This window comes from Cupressus sempervirens, chromosome 8 (assembly GCF_028749045.1).
Source record: "Cupressus sempervirens isolate cs-2001-9-10 chromosome 8, ASM2874904v1, whole genome shotgun sequence".
Lineage (NCBI taxonomy): Eukaryota > Viridiplantae > Streptophyta > Pinopsida > Cupressales > Cupressaceae > Cupressus > Cupressus sempervirens.
Window position 1 is genome coordinate 410,438,303 of NC_143125.1, and position 22,831 is coordinate 410,461,133.

General features: G+C 34.3%; 1 protein-coding gene across 1 annotated transcript in view; it reads right to left on the minus strand.

Moving 5' to 3' along the window:
* Positions 1-16,836, minus strand: part of LOC149543009 (Ypt/Rab-GAP domain of gyp1p superfamily protein) — a 175,483-nt gene extending 158,647 nt beyond the window's left edge. Inside the window, exons 1-2 of the mRNA XM_089797940.1 lie at positions 16,470-16,836; positions 2,179-2,274 (exon numbers count right to left, since the gene is read on the minus strand). Coding sequence (XP_089654066.1) covers positions 2,179-2,274; positions 16,470-16,589 — 216 coding nt within the window. The 5' untranslated portion in view covers positions 16,590-16,836. The remainder of the gene's footprint in view (positions 1-2,178; positions 2,275-16,469) is intronic.
* Between the last annotated feature and the right edge of the window lie 5,995 nt (positions 16,837-22,831).

Here is a 22,831-nt window from a genome sequence, read left to right on the forward strand (position 1 = left end):
TTTTTCTTCAAGCATTGATGTGCATGGACGAATGGGGCTAGACTGTGCTGAACAAACACAGGCAGACCCGAGTTCGGGAATATCTCTAGGCCGAAAAACCTAAGTGGGTTTTAGAGAAATTCAACAGAAAAAATTTTGAAAAAATTTAAACAAATAATTTCACGAAGAAATTATAATTTTTTTCGAAAAAATTCAGTAATAGCTCTGATACCATGTTACAAGATTCAAGAAGAGTTGGCAGATTAACGGATTTCCGGATGATTCATTGATTAACAGAGGAACAAATGTGTTCCTTATAAAGAATTACAAGGACGTTGTTTCTTTTTAGAAACTACGTAGACTGAAGACGGAATTAGAAACAAAACTAGAGACAGGATAGGAAACATTCCTATCTGGACTGAAGAAAAAAGAGACGGGATAGGAAACATTCCTATCTAGACTAAAAGACGGACTACAGACAAGTAGTTGACTATTATAGAAAGTATAAGATATTATCTTAATAGTGTTATAGTACCACTCTGCTGTTTACCTAATGCAAAACAACGAAGATATCCTCCAAACATTAAATAGCTACCTCCATTTACAAGGAGCTATGAGCAAGTTGAATAACCAAACAAGAGAAGAAATCAGTCGTTAAAGGATTAGTAAATTTAGGGTCCTAGTCACTTGCTCTAATTTTTGTAGTACTCGGAAACTTCTGGATTGTCTACTTGAATGTTGTTGCAACTACGCTAGCCACAAAAGAATGAAATTGTGCACAAAATGGGCATGTTTGATGAGTACATTCGCCATCAGCACAAAAGCATTTTTCTCTCCCAATTTTGGTATCTCTATGATGAAGTCCATGGAAGCCTTCTTCCAGCCTGACTAGGTATGGATAAGAACTGTACAAAAACTCTTCCCTTGCTTAACTCTATTCTACTAACAAGACCAAGCATCCTGCTACTATTATTATTAGTTATTACTATCTTAGGTAAGCCACTATCAATAGAAGAAATCTGGAAACCACTTTCAAAAGCCACAATTAATTTTAACCATTTTAGTATTTAGAGATTGCTTGGATTTCAAGCAATCTGTTTTGGACAAAAGCTTTAGTTCACTTATTTTGCATTTATCATCAATTAAATGCATTGCCAAGTATGCAACTGGTTTATTGCATGCACATGCAAATGTTTATAAAGCTGGTATAAGTTCCTCATGCACTTAGGTTTGAGCCTATATTGAGATTGTGTCTACTTGCTGCACAATTTGCTTTGGATTAGTTTTGTGCATATTGATTTGGTAAATCAAAGAGCTCTTAGTGAAAATTGCTACCTCTGAAGTGGTTATTGTAGCTTTGCATGCAACTTTCGTTACTTGAGTTGTAGGATATCATCTTTGTTTACAATTCCAATTCTTTGGTGTGCACACTCTTTCTTGTTTCTGCTTTAATACAAAAGGTGGGTGTATTTAGTTGGCATACATCAGGTCATTCATGTTAGTCAAATGATAATAAAATCTCTAATTTGTGTGTGGAAGGGTGGTTGTAGCCTTCAACCCATACCCAAGAGCAAAAAAAGGTAATTTCTTAGTTTGTATTATATAAAAAAAACTCCAAAGATAGTTTGCACATATTTTAGAAAGCTAAAGGTTGTTTCTTTAAATCTTAGGGTTTAGTATAGGCTTTAGTTACAAGGGATTTTCAATTTCTAATTTCAGAAAGGCTATCCTTACCACTTAATTTTGTATTGTTCTGGAGGAGCAAATTGAAACAATAACAAGGGTAACTTTGTAGATTTCTAAAGTGCATAATTAGATTTTGGGTATTTAACTTCTCTACCTTGAAACATGGATCTAAGGATCTCCATTGTCGTGTTCTTCACAACGTATTTTCACTTGTATGCAAAGATGTATATATGATCATGATGAATACAATACTTGAGTACTAGTGCATTCTATAGCTACTTCAAACATGGTCATTAGTGTTGCCAACTTTCTTTGTATCTTTAGAATTTTAAATCTATTCAAAGCTGGACCTTAAAGCAATGATAAGCTTAAAGAAACAATAATTCAAAAGTCATTTTTTTTGGAAAAACAGTAATTGACCAATAATTATACTTATCTATACATTGAGGGTCACAATTATACAAAGAAAAAGCTTTAGTTCTTTGCGAGCTAGAGAAAAGTAACCCAGCTTACCCCTCGCTGAACCCGGCTCAAGACTTTTGCAATGTCAAGATAACCTTCTTCACTAAATGCAGCACGCCACCTCCGTTCACTAAGAGTTTTGCCCACCTACATAGTCCATCAGCAGTTCAGCAACAAGTAGTACAATTTCTCACTTCCCACATACCTTGCCAATCAAAAGATCATATATATTGCCAAAGAAAGCGCTCCAACTAAAGCAAGTGTAACACAGAAAATGGTATGAAATAGGAATTATATCAAATTCTCTGCCAACTAGACTACTTTCTTACTTGCCATCCAAATATATCTAATGACTAATTAGATAAAAAAAATTATGGAGCATTTTAAAATTCCATTAACACGTTAATAAAATAATCAATTTCAAACAAGATGTATCATTATTAATGTGACTCTCAAGTTAAGCATATTATTTGCCATATGATATATGGTTAAGATATTTTAACACGACATACAAGTATATGGCGGCCGCAAAGCCTCAAAACAAAATGTTTAAGAGTTTCCTTCAAAGGATGCATTTAAGAGACATCGCCTCATCTATATGGCTTGCTTAAGAAGGAATTAGTAAAGCTATCATATGCATTCATCAAACCTAGATTTAATGTTATAGAAGAAGGCAGAGACTAAGAAAAGTACTACTGCATTGCATAAACTTAGAGAACTTGAAAACATTTTTTCATGACAATTAAATGATTGGGTTGAATGAAACAATAACCTGTTTCCTGACAACTAACAGCAACATGTTGGCATATGTTTGTCATTAATATCAAATGGTAAGAATGAGTGTTAGAACTTCGTTTTTTGTTCAAGAGGTTGTATGGTAGAGATCTCTGATAAAGATGTCTTCTCATCGAGAAAAGTGATAACTTGTTTAATATTGCATTATAATTTGATACCAAGTCAGTCATAGTTGTCAAAGTGCAGTAAGAGTTTAACAGTGGAGGCAATCTAGGTTATAGTTCGGTGAGCAGTACAATTGAAGTCATATATTGTTTATAGACTGGATGCAGGACAAGATATATTGCATATGTCAATAACATGTTCCCTTGAAGCTCCAATGCATAATAGATAGCTTGGGATTAAAGACTAGGAATTTCCAAAATAAATGTTTGATCATGTCTTCATGGCAACAGGAACAGAACAGAAAGTAACAAAAAACAGAACAGTAAGCGACAGGGACCTACAATAATTATAGTTAACAAATAATATCCTATGATAATGACATTAGTCATTAAAGTGCTCGCTAAAACTATGTCTACAGTTGATATTCAATCTTTGACATATTCTGGAATGAAAATTAGTTTTTCCAATGCTAACGGCTATTTGTAGTTACTAGTCTTGTGTATAACAAATCAACTAGTCTCAGTTAACCGTTTTGAGATACAATGGTATTGGGAATGTAGAGAAATATAAAACAGTATCCTTGTGTGTGGAGATCAATTTGGATAAGATGAAGAATTGAAGGACAAAAGTTTTGGTTGTTGGTAAGGGTGGGTAACTGTTCTTACAGCAATGGTTTTAGCAGACAAATAAAATCCTTGATCAATGATTTGTTATTGCTATATCTACAATTGAAAAAAGATAGAATTTTTCTTCTCTGCAAATATAAGACAAAATTTGAAGCAACATATTGATGATATGATCATCTTTCTAAAACAAACAAGATGACGGTGTGTTTATAATGTTCCAGAGATAAGTAAAGAGGTAGTGTATTGAAACATAGTAACCCTTTGTATATGCTTATTCTCTTCAGTCAAAAGTTTGATGTATATGTCTTTGTTGTAAGTAAGACACTTGCTGGTTATCAGTGAGGTGTTGCCAAGTGAGGCTTAATAAAACTCTTTTTCATAGCGGTTTTTCACCAGTCTAGAGTTTTCCACCCAAACATCCATGTCATGAGTTGTGTTGATATAGATTTTTATGTTCCATGAATTGACATGTCTTGATACTATTTTTCTGATAATTATAAAGTGATGATTGGATTAGTGTCATTATGTTATGTCATTAGAATTGAATTTGATTGGCCATTGATTCAACCCACGCCCCCCCACCCCAAATGGTCCAAGTATTCCAACAAAAGGTATCAAAGCAATGGATTCCTTGTAGAGGCTTAATAGCTATAGGTTGATCATGGTAGGGAATACTTGTATTCATGGAACAAGAAGGGTCTTCTGCTGCAAAAGCACCTCCATTTGATGGCACTGACTATGCCTTTTGGAAGGTTAGTATGAATACATATTCAAATTTGAAAAGCTCAATATAAAATCAGCCACCAGATAGGTACAGCCAGCAAGTGCGGGTGTAAATAGCAATTTGCACTCTAAACTCCACCTTCAACTCTACTCCCAACTTCTATAATCAATCACATCTTAAATGTCTGAAACTTCTTTAATAGAAACGGGCCGCTTAAACAATACAAGAAGATTTTACCTTGGTGCTCAATCGAATTCCCGAATTCTGTCTTTCAACGGCATAGAGATTGTAAGCAAATAGGGATTTTGTCCTCTAAGCCCTTGAGAAGAACTCCCCAAACAATTTCTTCTACTTTCCAGCTTGCTTGAGAGAGTCCCTCGAAAAACTTTATAATAATCTCGTAAGAGTTCATTATCTCATCTTACCTATGTGGGATAAATAAACATGACTCCCCATTTACATTTTATGTCTTCAATGTGTTATTATATAAGGGGGGCTTTATTATTTAAATATTCCCACATGACAATAGTCCAACACAATAAAGTTAAATATTTATATTTTACTTTATAATCTTAACTTTATCAATGTATAAATGAATAATATAAATAATATTAAAATCTCCTGTCAATAATAACCATTAACCATCGACATGACACTATCATGAAAGATCCTCACCCTACCTAAATGACTTACGATAAATGGTAAGTATGCCAAAACTGCATTTGACACCTCAGATTGAACTGCAATGAAACTACCTAGGCTAAATGACCTCAAAGTCACTTAAATCTACTGATTAGCCTATAGGACCACGGAAAAATAGGCTAATGAAAAGCTCATCAACATGTGCTAGAAAGGGGACATTGCATACTTTGCCCTAATTCACAAATCCAAAATGAAATAGAAGCAAAAATGTAACTAGCATGCTTCTAGATTGTGTGTTAGTTTTTAGCATCAATACTTTGGATCATTCTCCATGATCCATCATCAGGATGAGAGAGTTTAAGAATGAGAATGTACTTAGAGATGTAATTTTCACTCAAATAAAATAAGATAAGCTATATAAATATCTTAAGTTCAATTTCTCATACCAAGTTGATCTCTTAAATTGATATCCTTTATCAAATGGAATTCTTCTACCCAATTTACTCTCAAAATCTGAATAATATTCTCTTATTGTTGCTCCTTTTTTAGCTTGGAATAAAATCTCATATATACTTTATTGGTGAAAGGGTCACAAACTTTCATTAGAACTGAATCACCACTTTTCATTGTTGCCTTGAAGAACCGTATATTATTCTCCAAATTGTTCTCCCTTAGATATCCTCCTCAAATGAAACATTCTCCCCTTTATAGCTTCCAATATGAGGGAGAATCACACCTCTCCGTCATGGTTGCCCTTTGCAAAGGTCACAACCTTCCACAATTACCACCCTTTGGATGAGTCACAAGCCTTTAGAATTGTCCCTCTTTGAAAGAGTCACAAACTTTCATAATTACCACCTTTTTGAAGGGTCACAACCCTTCATACCTTTTGCACTTTGAAGGAATTGCTTCCTTATTTTCTTCTCATTTCTTCTCTCTTCTATTAATTCTTCCTTGCTCCAAACCTTCCCTTTTCTCTTCCTTCCTCTATTAACCTTTCAAATAAAGTTATTTGCTCCCTTTTTATATCTCGTATTTGAGAGAGTTACAACTTTTCATTTCATACCTTTTGAACCTTCAGTAACTTACCTGATTTAATTATGTTATGTATTAATTTTACTATGTAGTTTTTTATTTAAATTTTCTTCTTCTTCTATATTTTAATTTTATTATTATTATTTATTACTCAATCCTAGTTCTGAAAAGCGAACATCACATACCAAACAACTTGTTAGTTTGTCTAAAAAATACTATACATGCATATAAGATTTTAAAGACCACTATCAATGATACTTCATGTGTTCTAAAAATAAATTTGCTTTAAGAGTAAAAATTGCATGAAATCTTTTTTAGAAATTGGATGAAGTTCATCCATTAGATAACACTTATTCTCCAAAAATAATTTCAGCTAAAATAAAAGATAATTTCATGTAGAAATATCTAAACAACTTTTTTTTAAATAAAGTGATTCTATTTTTTGACCAATTCTAAAATCAACAATTATACACCTTCCAAAATTGTAATCACTTCACTGAGAATTATGTCGGTTCCTCAATTGGCACAATGAACTCCTATTGATCACTTGCTTTCTTGTTTATGTACTCTTTCAACACTCAGATGAGAGTTTCCAATTCATTTGGATCAGGTAATGAAATGCCTTGAAGCCATGACTCCTGAGCACTCAACACTTTATCATTGTCAACAATCAACTTCTCATGTTTCTTTTTCCCCACACTTCAAAGTTCAAACTCAATGATTTTCGTTTATACAATCAGTTCCCCTACTTTTTCCTCACTAAGATCTCTAGAGTTGTCAGGTCTTCCTTTGCTTAGTCTTCCTTCACATACTTTGTGAGTTCCCTTTCTAGCTCATCTTTCTCCCCCATGTTGCCTTTTTGTGCCTTAGAGAACAAGATATAGGATCTAGAAATGAATTATTTCATGTTTCAACTCATCCAATTTATCAACCATCTGCTTAAAGAAATAATAGCAACCCATGTGATATCTACAAAGAGCCTTGTGGTATTCATGCCGGTCAAAAGATTAGTTTTCTTGGTGAGTGGGAAAAATGCCAGATATTTAAAATTTAAAATTAGCTACAGCCAATTTTTTACCTGAAGAACATATTTTACCTATTCTTTGTGTTCTTCCTCCATCTCTTTTGTTGATTAATTGATCATCTCCATTTGAGTCTCAAACTTACTACATGGCTACATTGAATCATCAAATGACTTCACTGCTGTTAGTAATAACTTTCCAATCTAAGACTCCATTGTTCTGCCATATGATGATGTTGCCATGGAATCTTTCACACCTAGCAACAGTAAAGAAGCGTTAGGGTTAAGGAACATCATAGATGTGGGGAACAAAGCATCTGATAGAGATCCTCAATAGTCTAATCAATTCCTTCAACTCAGACTTCTCCTTCCATCCATTTCTGTCATATCTTTTATATAAGCTATTATTATATCAACATGGTTGAGATCCGACTACCCATTGCCCTCAGCCAAGGGAGTTTCATTGGTTGCATATCCATTGGTTACACATCTTAGAAGTTCATATAAAATGGAAGCATAGTTTAATCATAATGTCCCCTTCCTAATCAAACACTATGGTAGATCATTGGCTTCCTTAATCAGTTCTTGCAGGCTAATGAGTTAGGGTTAGGGAACTTTTGAAGATAGTTTACCTAGAAGGTTGGCACTTGGCAGTATCAGATGTCTATTTGAGTTCTGGTGGTTATTATGTACAGAACACCCTTTCCTGGAGTGGTTTTGGTTGAGTTCTCCAATATTTTTTAATAAGTCAATTTTGGGCATCAACTGAGCTAGTTGTCAGGTTTCTTTCTTTCTATTGTCAGGTTACTATGTTCAGATTTTTCAGTGTTATCTCAATATTTGATACACTCCAATTGTTTTAAATTGGCCTATGACCTCTTTTACCTATTTCATGCTCATAGTTTGCTTTAAAAGAATCTATTACTTCAAAAATATGAGGTTAAAAAAAAAAACTGCATTCTGCCTCCAAATTTTTTCTATCCCAAAAGAGTGGCCTTGTGCAGAAAACTAGCCAGAAATCTCTTTTTCAGCTCGTTAAGTGGTAAAATGAGACAAGAAATAATAGCTTTCAGACTCCTCCTTTTTGTGTGGTGGGGTAAAAGGGCGAGCTAGAGCTACTGATGGTATACTTTCTCCAATTCCATAATTGACCAACACTGGGGCATTTGTTTTGTGCAGAAATGCCAAAACCAAATGTAGTTGTACGAATAAGAACATGAACTGATACATTCTTTCAGGTCTGTTTTATTTTGAGTTTCACCTGAGTTTTATATAATAGAGCAATAGATGTTCGTGTTGAAAGTTTAGCTTCAGTAGAATAATATTGATCGTCTGAATATGTTATTTGTCTTACACACACACACACACACACACATACATATGATAATATGTGTACACTTGAAAGTGTCCCATTCTAAACCATTCTATCCAAACGATTCCATGAGTTGGAATGCTTGGATGTCGGCTTAGAGCTCCCTATCCACGGAGTGCAAGAAGTTAGTTTTCAAGCATGAAGGCTCTCAATCAAGCCTTAGAAATGTACTTCTTGCTAGTAAACCATGCAACGGGAGGTTCTTTGAGACAAGAGCAAGAGTGCAAATATCTTCAAGGAATCCCTCAAGAATGCAATGCAAGTATGGAAACTAAGCTAAGATGATAATGCAAAATGCAGCTATGCTAGAATGTGAATGAGAGTGTTACAATACCATTATTTAAACTATGTGAGATTATTGCAAGAATCAAAGCTAAACTAACATGCAACTATGCTAAGAATGTCATATGATCTTATGCTAATATGATGGAAATGAGAGAATGAGACAAGAAATGAGAAGTTCTCCACAAAGCTCCAAAGAAACCTGTTAAAAAACCTGCAGCATAACAATATTCAAAAGATGGATTGAGGGGGAAAGCTCTCTCCCTTTTAAAGATGTATGGACGGTAGAGATCAAGATGAAGATGGTGGATGATCAACAGTGGAATTTGAAAAGAGGAGTGATCCATGTGCACACACAAGTCAACCAATAGAATATAAGTTAACTTGTCATATAAGACAAAAGTCACAAAGCCTTTTCTTTTGATTGCAAAATAGGAAAAGGACTTTATGTGTGCACTTTAAGTGGGTTAGAAGAATGGGGTCTTTTATTTAATTAAAAGGGGACATGTTCTTTTAATCAAATAATGAACTTAGGATAGCATACTCAAACTGTAGGTTATAATCAAATAAATTGATTATTAGCAATTTGGTCTAGATAAATGATTAAATTAATTTAGCCAAAATGCTAAAAAGGGGGCTAATAGTCTAGATGACTATTTTTAGGTGATTACAATATGCATATGTATATATGTACAAATATGTATACATATAGTTTAGACAGATATGGTTCAGATCAAGCATATTACTATTGTTACCAATTCACACTGGGTTTTGTCATTTCGACTGCATTGGATTACTTTCAAAATTATCCATTATCTCCGATCAGGGATTGGGTCATACTTGTATTGCCTTCGATAAGTATTAAGATCATTATCGGACATATCCTCAAGTATGATTAAATCATTGTATGTTTATGACCATGTAGGGTCATGACCCTATGTGACCTTTGGTCACGTAGAGTCATGTCCGTACGGGGTCACAACTCTTCACAATTATATATATAACTATTCTCATCGGTGGACAAGACAATATGAAAGACATAACATACTTGCAGTCCCAAGATTAATAAAGAGACATCGCAGATTACAAAATACATTCCTATCAGCATTTGGCATTCCAGACACAGCATATCAAAAACAGATTCAAAGGTATCTACTTGTCACATTCAAGATACTAAAGTAAGTAAAAGTCTGAAATAATCTGTTATTATTTCTATCAGTGATCCTATAAAATTAACATGGTATCAAAGCCATACTGATAAGAAATTTTATTCAGAACTTATATAAATATATGTTTTATTCAGACTACCATTTTTTTAAATTCTTCAAAAAAAATTGTTAACCACGTAAGATTGGAGGATAAATTGGAAGGGACTTCAAAATTTTCTTCATCGAAGATTTGTGTCATGATAATCCTAAGAGAAATGGAATTAGAAGAATATGTAGAAACGAATAAAACTATTCCAGAAAATGATCTAGACAAAACAACGTGGAAAAGGCACAACAATAAAGCCATGAAAATAATTATAGACTTTGTTAAAGATCATATTCTCTCGTCTATTTCTAGCCTTTCTACAGCATTTGAAATGTTCTCCACTATCAAGAATACATTTGAAATTAATAATATTAGTAGATTGCTAACATTAAAACGGAAATTATTATACATAAAAATGAATAGTGGGGAAACTATTACTTCCTATTTTCTAAGAATCTCTGAACTAAAAGATCAGCTTGCCACAATTGGAAGTCAAGTTGATGATAAAGAACTTACCATGATTGCCCTAAGGGGACTTCCTCTATCTTGGGAAACTTTTATTCAAAGACTAAGCTCTCGACCTGAACTTCCAAAATTTGAATTACTCAAGAATGAATGCACTCAAGAGGAATCAAGATTAGTCTCAAGGCGGATAAGCCTAATTCAAGAGGGAGACATTCATGCACTTCAAGCAAGTTTCAATAGGAAAGGAAAATTCAATCAAAATAAGAGAGAATCCAACAAACCTTATAAGAAAAGAGATTGGTCAAAAGTGAGATGTTTTAAATGCAAAAAAATTGGTCACTCTCATAATGTCTACCCTAAACGTAAAAGAATTCAGCTACTCTAGTAGAAATAGAAGAAGAAATGGAGGAAGTAGAAGAAAATTGTGCATTTTATCTAGCACTCTCCAGTGAATTAAACTCAAACAAAAACACCTGGATTATAGATAGTGGAGCATCTCGACACATAACAGGTTTTAGAGACAAAATCATAAACTTTTCAGAATGCCACTCAGAAGAGCTAATCGTCGGGGATAACTTTACACATCCAATTAAAGGTATTGGGTCTTGCTCTATTCAACTAGATTCTCACATTACTCTTCAACTCAACAATGTTTTATATATACCTGGAATTAAAAGAAATCTAGTTTTTATATCTCACCTTTTTAATCAAGGATTCAAAATTGCCTTTCAAGAAGACAGAGTTCTATCTTGGCCTAAAAATATTAACATCAAGAAAGCTATCACTATTGGTGTTAGAGATGGGAGTTTATATAAACTCTATAATCAACAAAACTTTGCACAAAGTCATGAAATTTCAGAGTCCACAAAAATATGGCATAGGAGACTAGGTCACCTACATTTCCAAGCATTATCAACTACAGGTAAAATTGTCAAAGGATTACCTAATCTAAAACAGATCACTTAGGTGTCTGCAAACGCTGTGCCCCAAGTAAAAATATCAAGAAAACCTTTCCCAAAAGTGTTCATAAATCTAATGCAATTCTTGAACTCATTCAATCTGACCTATGCGGTCCCATATCTGTACCCTCTCTAAATGGGTGCCTCTATTATGTAAACTTTATTGATGATTATTCTAGAAGAACTTGGATCTATTTCCTAAAACAAAAGGAATCTAGTGAAGTACTCTCAAAGTTCAAAGAATTCAAAGCTCTAATAGAAAATCAATCAGGAAAGAAAATCAAATCTTTAAGATGAGATAATGGAGGAGAGTATATCTCTGAAATTTTTAAAGATTTATGCATTACTATTGGGGATTAAGAGGGAGTTTTCTATACCTTATAATCCTCAACAGAATGGAGTTGTAGAACACAAGAATAGATCAATTGTTGAATCAGCTAAAGCTATGATGCATGATCAAAACCTTCATACTTCGTTCTGGGTTGAAGCATCTAACACTATTGTTTACATTCAAAATTGATACCCACACTCAGTCTTAGACAATACCACTCCAGAAGAAGTATTTATAGGCATCAAACCAGATCTAAGTCACCTAAGAATATTTGGGTGTCCAGTCTATGTACACATTCTTAAAGAAAAGAGAACAAAGTTAGAACCATTCAAAAAGAAAGGAATTCTCATCGGGTATAATGAAAACTCAAAAGGCTACAGGGTCTATATCCCAAGTCAAAGAACTATGGAAATCAGCAGAGATGTTAAATTTGAAGAAGATGTTGCCTTCAACCTTTCTAAAAATAATGATGAGATATTCACAGAACATATCACTGAGACAAATGAAGATCATCCGATAGAGAATGAGAGGGGGAATGACACTTCATCTTCTATACCTACTTCTAATGATGTTGAAAATAACAACAATAAAAAGAGACCACTTTGGGCCAAAAAATTCATAGAAGAAAATCATGTTGAACCTAATGAAGTATTAAAAGAAAGCAAGAAACCAAGAACTCAGACTTGTTACGTTGCATTAGTAACAAAACTTATCAAATCAGAACCTTCTAACACTAAAGAAGCCTTATCAAGTCAACCTTTGAAGAAAGCTATGATTGAATAATAAAATTCAATTTTTGAAAATGATGTATGGGATGTTGTACTTAGACCTAAAAACAAATCAATAGTTTCTTCCAAATGGCTGTACAAAATCAAGCATGCACCTGACGGCAGCATTGAGAAATACAAAGCTAGATTTGCAGCACGAGGTTTCTCACAAAAGGAAGGTATCGATTAGGAAGAAACTTTTGCTCCAGTTGCTAGGTATACATCAGTTAGAACCATCTTGGCCATTGCAGCATCTAAAGGATGGAAAGTCCGTCAAATGGTGTTAAGACAGCTTTTCTAAATGGTGAAATTGAAGAAGTGTACATTGAGCAACCTGGAGGGTTTATTACTCACAACAAGAAACTCATGTATGCAAGTTAAAGAAAGCACTATATGGGCTCAAACAAGCTCCAAGAGCTTGGTATGAAAGAATAGACAGTTATCTTACAAAGATGGGGTATTCTAAAAATGAAGCTGACCTTAATCTATATTTCAAAATAGATGGAAACGACATGATTATTCTAGTGTTATATGTTGATGACTTAATAATTACAAGTGAAGAACATCTAATAAGCAAATGCAAACAAGAATTGACAACTAAATTTGACATGAAAGACTTAGGACTTCTTCACTACTTCCTAAGACTGGAAGTTTGGCAAAAAGGAAACTACATCTTTTTAAACCAAGGGAAAAATACTATTGATATTCTAACTAAGTTTGGAATGATGGACTGTCGACCAGCTTCTACTCCTATGGAACTTAATCTACATAAACTAAAGGATGGCATGGGTAAATCTGAACCTGTTGATCCTACTCTCCACAAATAGATCATTAGCTCGTTGATGTATTTAATGAATACGCGTCCTAACATATGCTATGCTACTAACACCTTGGGTCAATTCATGGTTACTCCGAAGAAGATTCACTTGATGGTAGTTAAACATATCCTAAGATATCTAAGAGGAACTATTGGCATGGGAATCAGATATGATCAAGTTGAGATAAATCTTCATGGTTTTTCAGATTTAGATTGGGCAAGCAGTTCTACTAAGGGTAAGAGTACTTCAGGATGTTGCTTACGTCTTGGGTCTGGGATGACTTCCTAGTTTAGAAACAATCCTCAGTCATACTAAGCTCTACAGACACAAAATACATTGCTACTTCCTTTGGAGCCAGAGAAGCATTATGGCTACGAAAGCTCTTATTCGATCTATTTAGAGAAGCCTTGAAGCCTACCATCATTCATTGTGATAACCAGAGTTGTATTAAACTATCAGCTAATCCAGTGTTTCACAATCAATCAAAGCATATTGAAATTCCCTATCACTACATCAGAGATATGGTAGATCAAGATATCATTAAACTTGAGTACATCAGTACTAATGAACAGACAGCTGATATTTTTACCAAGGCTCTTGCTAAAGTGAAGTTGGTATACTTCAGAGAAAAACTTGGTATGATTAAATTATAATTTTGAACATTGAATTCAATTTCAATTTATATGTGTTTATGCTTCTATGATTGTTGCTTCAGATATGTAATGAAAGGTGACGATCTTTCATGGACATATATATTCAGAAGGTAATCTTTGTAAGGTGACGATCTTACAAATGATAGGTTTGTTATTATGATTGTTGGTTCGGATATTTCGGAAGTCATGAATAACAAATTCATTATGATTACTCTAGATATTGTTTCGGACAATTAGAGATCATAATTCATGTTATGATAGTGTTGATACCTTTGTGATTTATGTTATTTGACGAGTCTCTATTTCTTAGAGTGGTAATGTCAAATAATGTATTCTGTGTGCATATTCTAATATCTGGATTCTTTATTACTTCTCTCTGGCTAAAGAGGGAGTGTTGAAAGTTAAGCTTTAGTCGAATAATATTGATCATTTGAATATATATATATATATATATATATATATATATATATTGATCATTTGAAAATATATATATATATATATATAGTTTAGACAGGTATGGTTCAGATCAAGCACATTACTGCTGTTAGCGATTCACATCTGTCATTTCGACTGCATTGGATTACTTTCAGAATTATCCATTGTCTCTGATCAGGGATCAGGTCTTACTTGTATTGCCTTTGATAAGTATTAAGATCATTATCGAACATATCCTCGGGTATGATTAAATCATTGTATGTTTACGATTAACTAAACATTGGTTCATGACCACGTAGGGTCATGACCCTACATGACCTTTGGTCACGTAGAGTCATGCCCCTACGGGGTCACAACTCTTCACAATTATATATATAACTGTTCTCGTTGGTGGACAAGGCAATATGAAAGACATAACATACTTGCAGTCCCAGGATTAATAAAGAGACATTGCAAATTACAAAATACATTCCTGTCAGCAATCGGCATTCCACACACAGCATATCAGAAACAGATTCGAAGGTATCTACCTGTCACATTCAAGATAAGTAAGTAAAAGTTTGAAAAAATCTGTTATTATTTCTATCAGTGATCCTATAAAACTAACAGTTTGATGGGTTTGAATCTCTACCGAACCAACACCAGCCAGAACTTGATGGATTTCCTCATGACCCCCTCACAAACAATTTACACTGTGCACGATCCTTGTCTGCAGTGCCCCACAATGCTTCAAAATTCGTACATATGTGCTTCATCGCTGCATCCTACAATATTTCCAGCAGCTGCTGATAGTTGAATTGCAGCATCATTTTCAGGTAAATCAGAGCAAAAGGGCGGGACTGATAACAACAATACTTTTTGGCTAGCAATCCTTTCAAGTTGATAAAATGTTCCCAGATTCCAAGTGATTGTAATCAAGACCGTTGATAGAGCACGTATTTTTGGCGAGACATCAACCAAATAGCGGTGCTTCTTCTGCGACAATATGACAATAGAGCTTTTGTGCTCTTCACCTTCGATGGACCTTCCTGTCTATCATCTCATCAAAATTTCTGTCATCGCCAAAGTTTGCTTTATTACAGTATTAATAAAGCAGAGCAGTAAAAGCAACAGCAATGTATGTAAGTCGTGAGTTCCGGACACCCATGCACCGGATGTCTAATGTCCAGATCCACTGCCATTAGGATTTGAATCCAGATATTCGTTTCTTTCTGGCTCTAATATCAAATCATGGAGAAGAAGGAAAAGATAAAAGAAACATTTTTATTGCATTGAATTAACTTACAGATCCCAGAAGGAAATTATTTAAAACAAAACATAACTAGTTGAGTGATTCCGCGAACGAACCGTTCCTTTCATGGATAGCTAACACACTAACAAAAGTCGGAGTCAGATGTTCTATTTCTAATACTATCATTTGACTCACATCGGTGTTCTTACAAGACAATAGACTCCTTAACGCATATTACACTTATAGCGTTCAAGTAATAGCATTTTCACCGTCGAGTTCTGTAGAATTTTCCATTTGTATACGAGGGAATAGATGCGGGATCAGCCCAGAGCCGGGTCAAATATTGATGATTTGAAGTATGAACACGTAAAGTCCATTTGACTCTCCTCCTCCATCCCATCTATTAGTTTGACAAGATCACGAGGGTTTAGCTTCTCTTAGATTGTGGTGCCTAAATTCATAATTTCGCTCGAGCCATTAGCTGTCGTTGCTGAAATCTTAAGCCTTTAGTTGCCATATATTGTTGCTCCCCTTAAAAACAATGTACCCGATTGCCTCTGCGCACTAATCATATATCTTTGATAGTATTTGAACAGTTTTTGAATAAAACGGCAAAGAGATTTTTAACATTAACATTTCCGATCACATTGATGGTTGTGATCCACCATGGAAGATTTAGGCAAATGTCTATTCAATGGTAGTGATCTTACAATTTACAGAGCAATGCAGCCCAATTAAACGATTCATGAGAGCGGGCCAGAGAGACTGCTTAATCAATCAATCAATCAAATAGCCCTTGCTAAGAATTGGAGAAGTAAAAACCTCACCTTAGGCGAGAAGCGAGTTTTGGGAACGTCGTCGCAATCGGGGCGAATTTGATAGAATGAATCCGTTTTGGTCCTCATGTCCTCCCTCCTCAGATTCATGAGCTTCCTCAACAAAGACATTGCAAATCAGAATTCAGAAACAGGCCGGCACAAAAGGTGAATGGAAATGGGAGATCATTGAAAGCTTCCAGGATGGAGCGTGGCCTGTGGGACCCTCGAGCTTCACCCACTCCTAAACCCGCGTACACTAAGCTTTTCCATAAATTGCCCTCCCCTTATCCTACGCAGCAACCTCCATTGTCTGCTTTGGAAATCTTATTCGTTCAAATGTCCGTTTTAACAGTCGGTTCTCTTGTTGCGTACCTATTTTCGGTCTCGTCTTCGTTTTCTGTTTTTAAGGGTAGTTTGAGTCTAACACTGGAGTTTGGTGACTAGACTATTTTCGTCGACCTTTTCTTCCTTCTATTTTATTGTATATGTGTTAGTCATCTCCTTCAATGTCTTGTAGATAATCTTTAGTCTTCTCCACATTTAATATTTTTATTATTATTATTATTTATACTATTCTTTTACAAGAATTGGTCCTCAAATAATCAAGTGTTTGAATACTTCTAAGTAGGAATAAACTTCACCACAAATTAAATTGAATTCATTATGAAATAAATTTAATTAACTAATTGTAATTATTTTTAATCTATATAGTTGATTGTTGATAAGATTAAAAATATAGTTGAATGTTGATAAGATTAAACTAGTTAAAATAGTTTAGTTGTGTTTTCAATGCATACAAAAGAAAAAACCAATGTACTAGACTATAAATTTGGTGCATATCAAAAAGAAATTCACATAACAAAATTTTTAATTATAACTAATTGGCACTTTCACCAAAAAGAAGTGATGATAAAATATAGGTCAAATAATGTATTGAAGGGTACAAACCAAAGAATATGAATGTTGACCATCTTGTACTGATTATTAAGTTTATATGACCTCGAAATGATTAAACATTGTAAGTTTTTTTTTGTTTCATAATATTATTAGTTTTGGCAAATGCCTTTCAAATAATATCAATTAGTTTGGTTGTTTTTTAGGTACTATAAGTTGAACTTGCTCAACTATAGGTTCATCTTGAATGAAACATATCGTGTTCAACATAGGAGCCTCTTTTTCAAAAAAATGGATTTGGAAAGGTATGAACTGGGTGGACTTCTTGTTTTAATATAGGATCCACATACTTCCTTTTTTCTGCCTCCAACTCTTAGTCATGTAGATAAGCCTAATAATCTAGCTCCACCCACTCCAATTTGATCTCTTTCTCCCTCTTAATATCATCCATTTGTTTGTTGAAGTTTAGCAATACACTCTTGCACTCATTGTTTTCCATATTAAATTGGCATTTTGAGGTTGATTGAAAAGAAGAAACCATGGACCACAAAGGATATGTCCCAACAAAAACAAGTTGTATTTCACAGGATGCACACCAAGAATAGCCCACAGTGTAACCCACCGTAGCCATACACAAAAGGAGTGAGACACTACCATGAGGGAAGGGTCCAAAAAACAACTACAAGGAGTGATCAACAAGGCCCAACAACCCATGCAAAACATGACACTATCGTGATCCACCACATATAGAGTTGCAATGATTCCATAGTTCCCACCAATACAAGAGACATGTTAAAAGAGGTCTCATAAAGAGGCATTATCATGAGCACCTCTTGCAGGGAGAGGTGTCAAATTTTGAACTACTCGACCAATCAAATGATGGCATAAATACTTAAAGACAACACTAGTAGACTTATTAAGGAGCAGAGTATGGTACATCCTAGCTAAAACTCTAGCCTTGAATGCATAATTATCTTGTCCCATAATAGGAAACACAAATAATCTTCATCCCTTAGTAGGTAACCAAGTTAGGTTTCCATGAGACCAAATCTCTATGTCAATATTGCATTATCTTGTAGATGTGTTTATCCATTTGGTGCTTTTATTTACTCCTACTAAGTTGATATTGAGATAAGAGGTTGAAAAGTTATTTAATTGGTTGATTGCTGATTCACACCCCCTCCCTCTCATAGTAATTTGATCCCTTAGGACTAACACAACTAACACATATCTTTCAAAGAAGTTGTAATTCTACTCATAATCTTCAAGGCCTTTACTGGGAAAAAAAAAAAAAAAAAAGGTTGTTCAAAGCCTTATGCTTTCTATTGTACTAAAATTGTAGAAATAACATCATAACTCCCATAAGCATATAAAATAAAGTCCTCAAAATTAGGATTTGCCAGTGTTGGGGCTGATGCTAAAGCCTCTTTGATTGCTTGGAAGCTATTTTTTTCGTCTCTAGGCCAACTCAACATTGAATTCTTCTTCAACATAGTTGTCAAAGGCTTTAAAAGATCAGCTATATCAGGCATAAAACATCTCACAAAATTAATTTTACCTATAAATATTTACATCCCCTTTTTATGATAAGGTAAAGGTAGCTCCAGAATGATTGCAACTCACTTTGGGTCTACTATTATGCCCTTCTTGGTAGCTATGCATCCCAATAGCCTATCTTCATGGACATCAAAAATATAATTTATTAGGACTAAGAAAGATACCGAACTCTCTACATCTCTTAAAAATATTCCTCAAATGACCAATATGATATGTTGGCATCTTAGAATAAATTATAATATCATCTAGGTAGACCAACATGAATTTGTGCATAAAGTTCCTGAAATCCATATCCATTACCTTTTGAAAAGGTACTCTCGCATCAGCCAGATCAAAGGCATCCTTTTATATGTCATAGTATCCCATTTTTTAGTAAAGGTAGTTTTAAACTGATCTTCCTCCTTAACTAAAACTTTGTTATACCCTAAATATCCATCCAAGAGAGAAAAAAATAGAACCTAAAACACATTATAGTATTTTTTACATGGATGCAAAAGGATGTTGGTCTTTCAATGAAGCTCTATGAGGTCTCCAAAATCAACACACAAGCTCAGTTCTCCATTCTTCTTCCTAATGTGAATGAGGTTTAGCACCTAACTAGTATGCTTTATAAGAAAGATTATATCACTCTTAATAAGCTTAAACACATATTTTTGCATTAAAGGATCAATCTATTAGCATGAATGTTGATGATACGACATTGGGGGAGTATCTTAAGCATTAGAGAGCATTAACATGTTGCATTCATGACTGCATATGTCATTGATGTCAATATAGCAGCAAGTCTATGAAGATTGGCAGCATAGCAAAGAGAGATTGTAGTTGTATGGACAAGGTTTTGTTTGTCTAATGATGTGTGACCATGGAAATGTTTAGTATAGTGTCCTGATGATGTGGTTCAATATGTAGCACGTAATTTGAAGATGTACGTAAGTTGTACCTGATTTACAAAAAGCAATTAAGAGACAAAGTGCTTGGAAAGTAGTTTTTGATGTTTGTATTATATCTTTCATCTGAGATGTAATGAGAAGATGCACAGTCAAACAGTGACAGAGGATAGTCAAATGATGATGTCAGTGGATGCACGAGCCCTAGTATCAGTGTGAAGTTTTGTATAGACTATGAGCCGATAGTGCTATTATAATTGTAATTAATTGGGAAAACCTCAAGGCCAACTCGAGGAATTATTTTGAAGATATGGTATAAAGGAAAGATGTTTTCCTTGTTTGTAGATGTTGTGATTGTTGTATGAAGTGCGAAGTATGAAAAGGAGTAGAGTGTTTATTGAATGCGAGTAACTGATCCAAGGGATTATTGGATGCGACTTTCCTGATTTGATTACTAGATTAGAAGGAGAAGAGGTCTAGTTGACAAGACAGAGGAAGGAAGTACTATTCATTTCTATTATTCTACAAGGAATAATATAGAGATCATTTGGATAATGGATTCATTGGTCTTAACCTTGAAGTTGTTTGGGCAGTGGGTTCGGCTATCTTCCACAACTCCTAATAGTGTTGGCATAACTCCTAACAGGGTTGGAATCTCTTAACAAGGATTCAAAGTCTCTTAATAGGGACTAATATATATCAAATGTTGTTATAAGCTCCTAGTAAGGTCCATCCTCTAACAAGGAATGTTTATAGTAGTACATCATCTTGTGGGTACCATCACCATCGGGGTTTTCCCTCTAATCAAGGGTTTCCCTAGTTAACATATATGGTGTTATTGTGTATGAGTATCTTGTTGTGGTTTATGATTAAATTACTCATATGGTTAAGTTTGTTTAAAGTTAATAATTATGATATTAGTTGGATAATTGATTCACCCCCTCCGATCTCAGTTATATTGATGGAATATATATTCTAACAATTGGAGGAGGAGGAATACCTCTATCGGGGAGATATGTATTGCGAGTTGTTTACTGTGAACAACTATTGTCGATCCTAAAGAAGAAGAAGAAGAAGAACAGTGTAGTGTTCCAAAGGATTCTAGATTTGATTAATGAAGAGAATTTGAAAAGATGAGAACAACAACAATAGCAATAGAGTATTGTTTTGGTATTCTTGGAACTTAGATGTTTTTCATCTATGTTGCCATCAATACCAAAGGGGGAGATTGTTAGCATGAATGTTGCTGATACTACATTGGGGGACTATCCTAAGTATTTGAGAGCATTGACATGTTGCATTTTTTATTGTGTTTGTCATTGATGTCAACATAATAGTAAGTCTGTAAAGACTGGAAGAGTAACAAAGAGAGATTGTAGTTGTATAGATAAGGTTTTTCTTGTCTAGTGATGTGCAGCCATGGACATGTTCAATACAGTGTCCTAATGATACGGTTCAATGTGCAACACATTGATGAGAGCCAATTATAGCCTATTTAATGCTTTATTTTAATATAGCTTACGCACTTTCCTACTTACTTCTCTATTCCATTTCTATCCCATTTTACCATTATAACGTTGCATATGGTTTAATATAAATAAGTATTATTAATATTGTTTTGGGATCAAAATATGGAAAATTCATTATTGATTGCTTATACTAATCTTTATTATCATAGTATGTTCATGTGTGAGTAGATCTTCCTGTCGCCCACTATGCATCTTCATGTAGCCATTTTGAGTTCCATCCACTTTGAAGTGTTTTGCTTATTGGCATAAAGATATATTTTCTATAGATATCATTCACTCTACAGGAACACGTGGAGAGGACAGTAAAGACTGGTGGAGAATGTATCTTCCAGCTACATAGTTTTTATTATGAAAACATATTACTAAACTACTTATTCCATCTGCATGGAATAATAATGGGGAAACATTCTCTCCACACAAAACTGTCATTTCCTCTTCTTGTGGATACCTTCAATGCTATGCAACGAATATCTAAAATATATAAATTGGCATTTTTATATTCTACAGCCAACAAGGAGTAAATGGGTATTAGCATTGATAATACAGGCTATCTTCAAATTACATCCAAGAGAAAAGTGTTTACCGAATGCAAGTAAGTGATTATTAGATGTGAGATTTGTGATCTAGTTACTAGATCAGAAGGAGAAGAGGTCCAATTGATAGGACAAAGGAAGGAAGTTCTATTCATTTCTATTATTCTACAAGGAATAATATAGAGATCATTTGGACAGTGAGTTCATTGGTCTTAACCTTGAAGTTGTTTGGGCAGTGGGTCTAGTTGTCCTCCACAACTCCTAACAGAGTTGGTATCTCCTAACAGAAACTGATATGTACCAAATGTTGTTATAGACTCATAATAGGGTCCATCCTCTAACAAGGAATATTTATATTAGTAAATCATCTTGTGGTTACCATCCCTACCAATATTTTCCCTCTAATCAAGGGTTTCCCTAGTTAACATATCTAGTGTTATTGTGTATGAGTATCTTGTTGTGGTTTCTAATTAAATTACTCATATGGTTAAGTTTGTTTAAAGCTGATAATTGTGATATTAGTTGGATAACTGATTCCTCCTCCTCCCCCTCCCCCTCCCCCTGTCTCAGTTAGATTGATGGACTATATATTATAACAATTGGTGAAGAAGGAGGAATATCTCTATGGAGAGATATGTATTGTGAGTTGTTTCCTATGAACAATTATTGTCAATCCTAAAGAAGAAGAAGAATAGTGCAGTGTTCCAGAGGATTTTAGATTTGATTAATGAAGAGGATTTGAAAAGATGATAACATTACCAACAATAGAGTATTGTTTTGGTATTCTTGGGACTTAGGTGTTTTTCATCTATGTTGCCATCAATGCCAAAGGTGGAGATTGTTAGCATGAATGTTGATGATACTACACTGGGGGAGTATCCTAAGCATTGGAGAGCATTGACATGTTACATTCATTATTGTGTTTGTTATTGATGTTAGCATAGCAGTAAGTCTATGAAGTCTAGCAAATT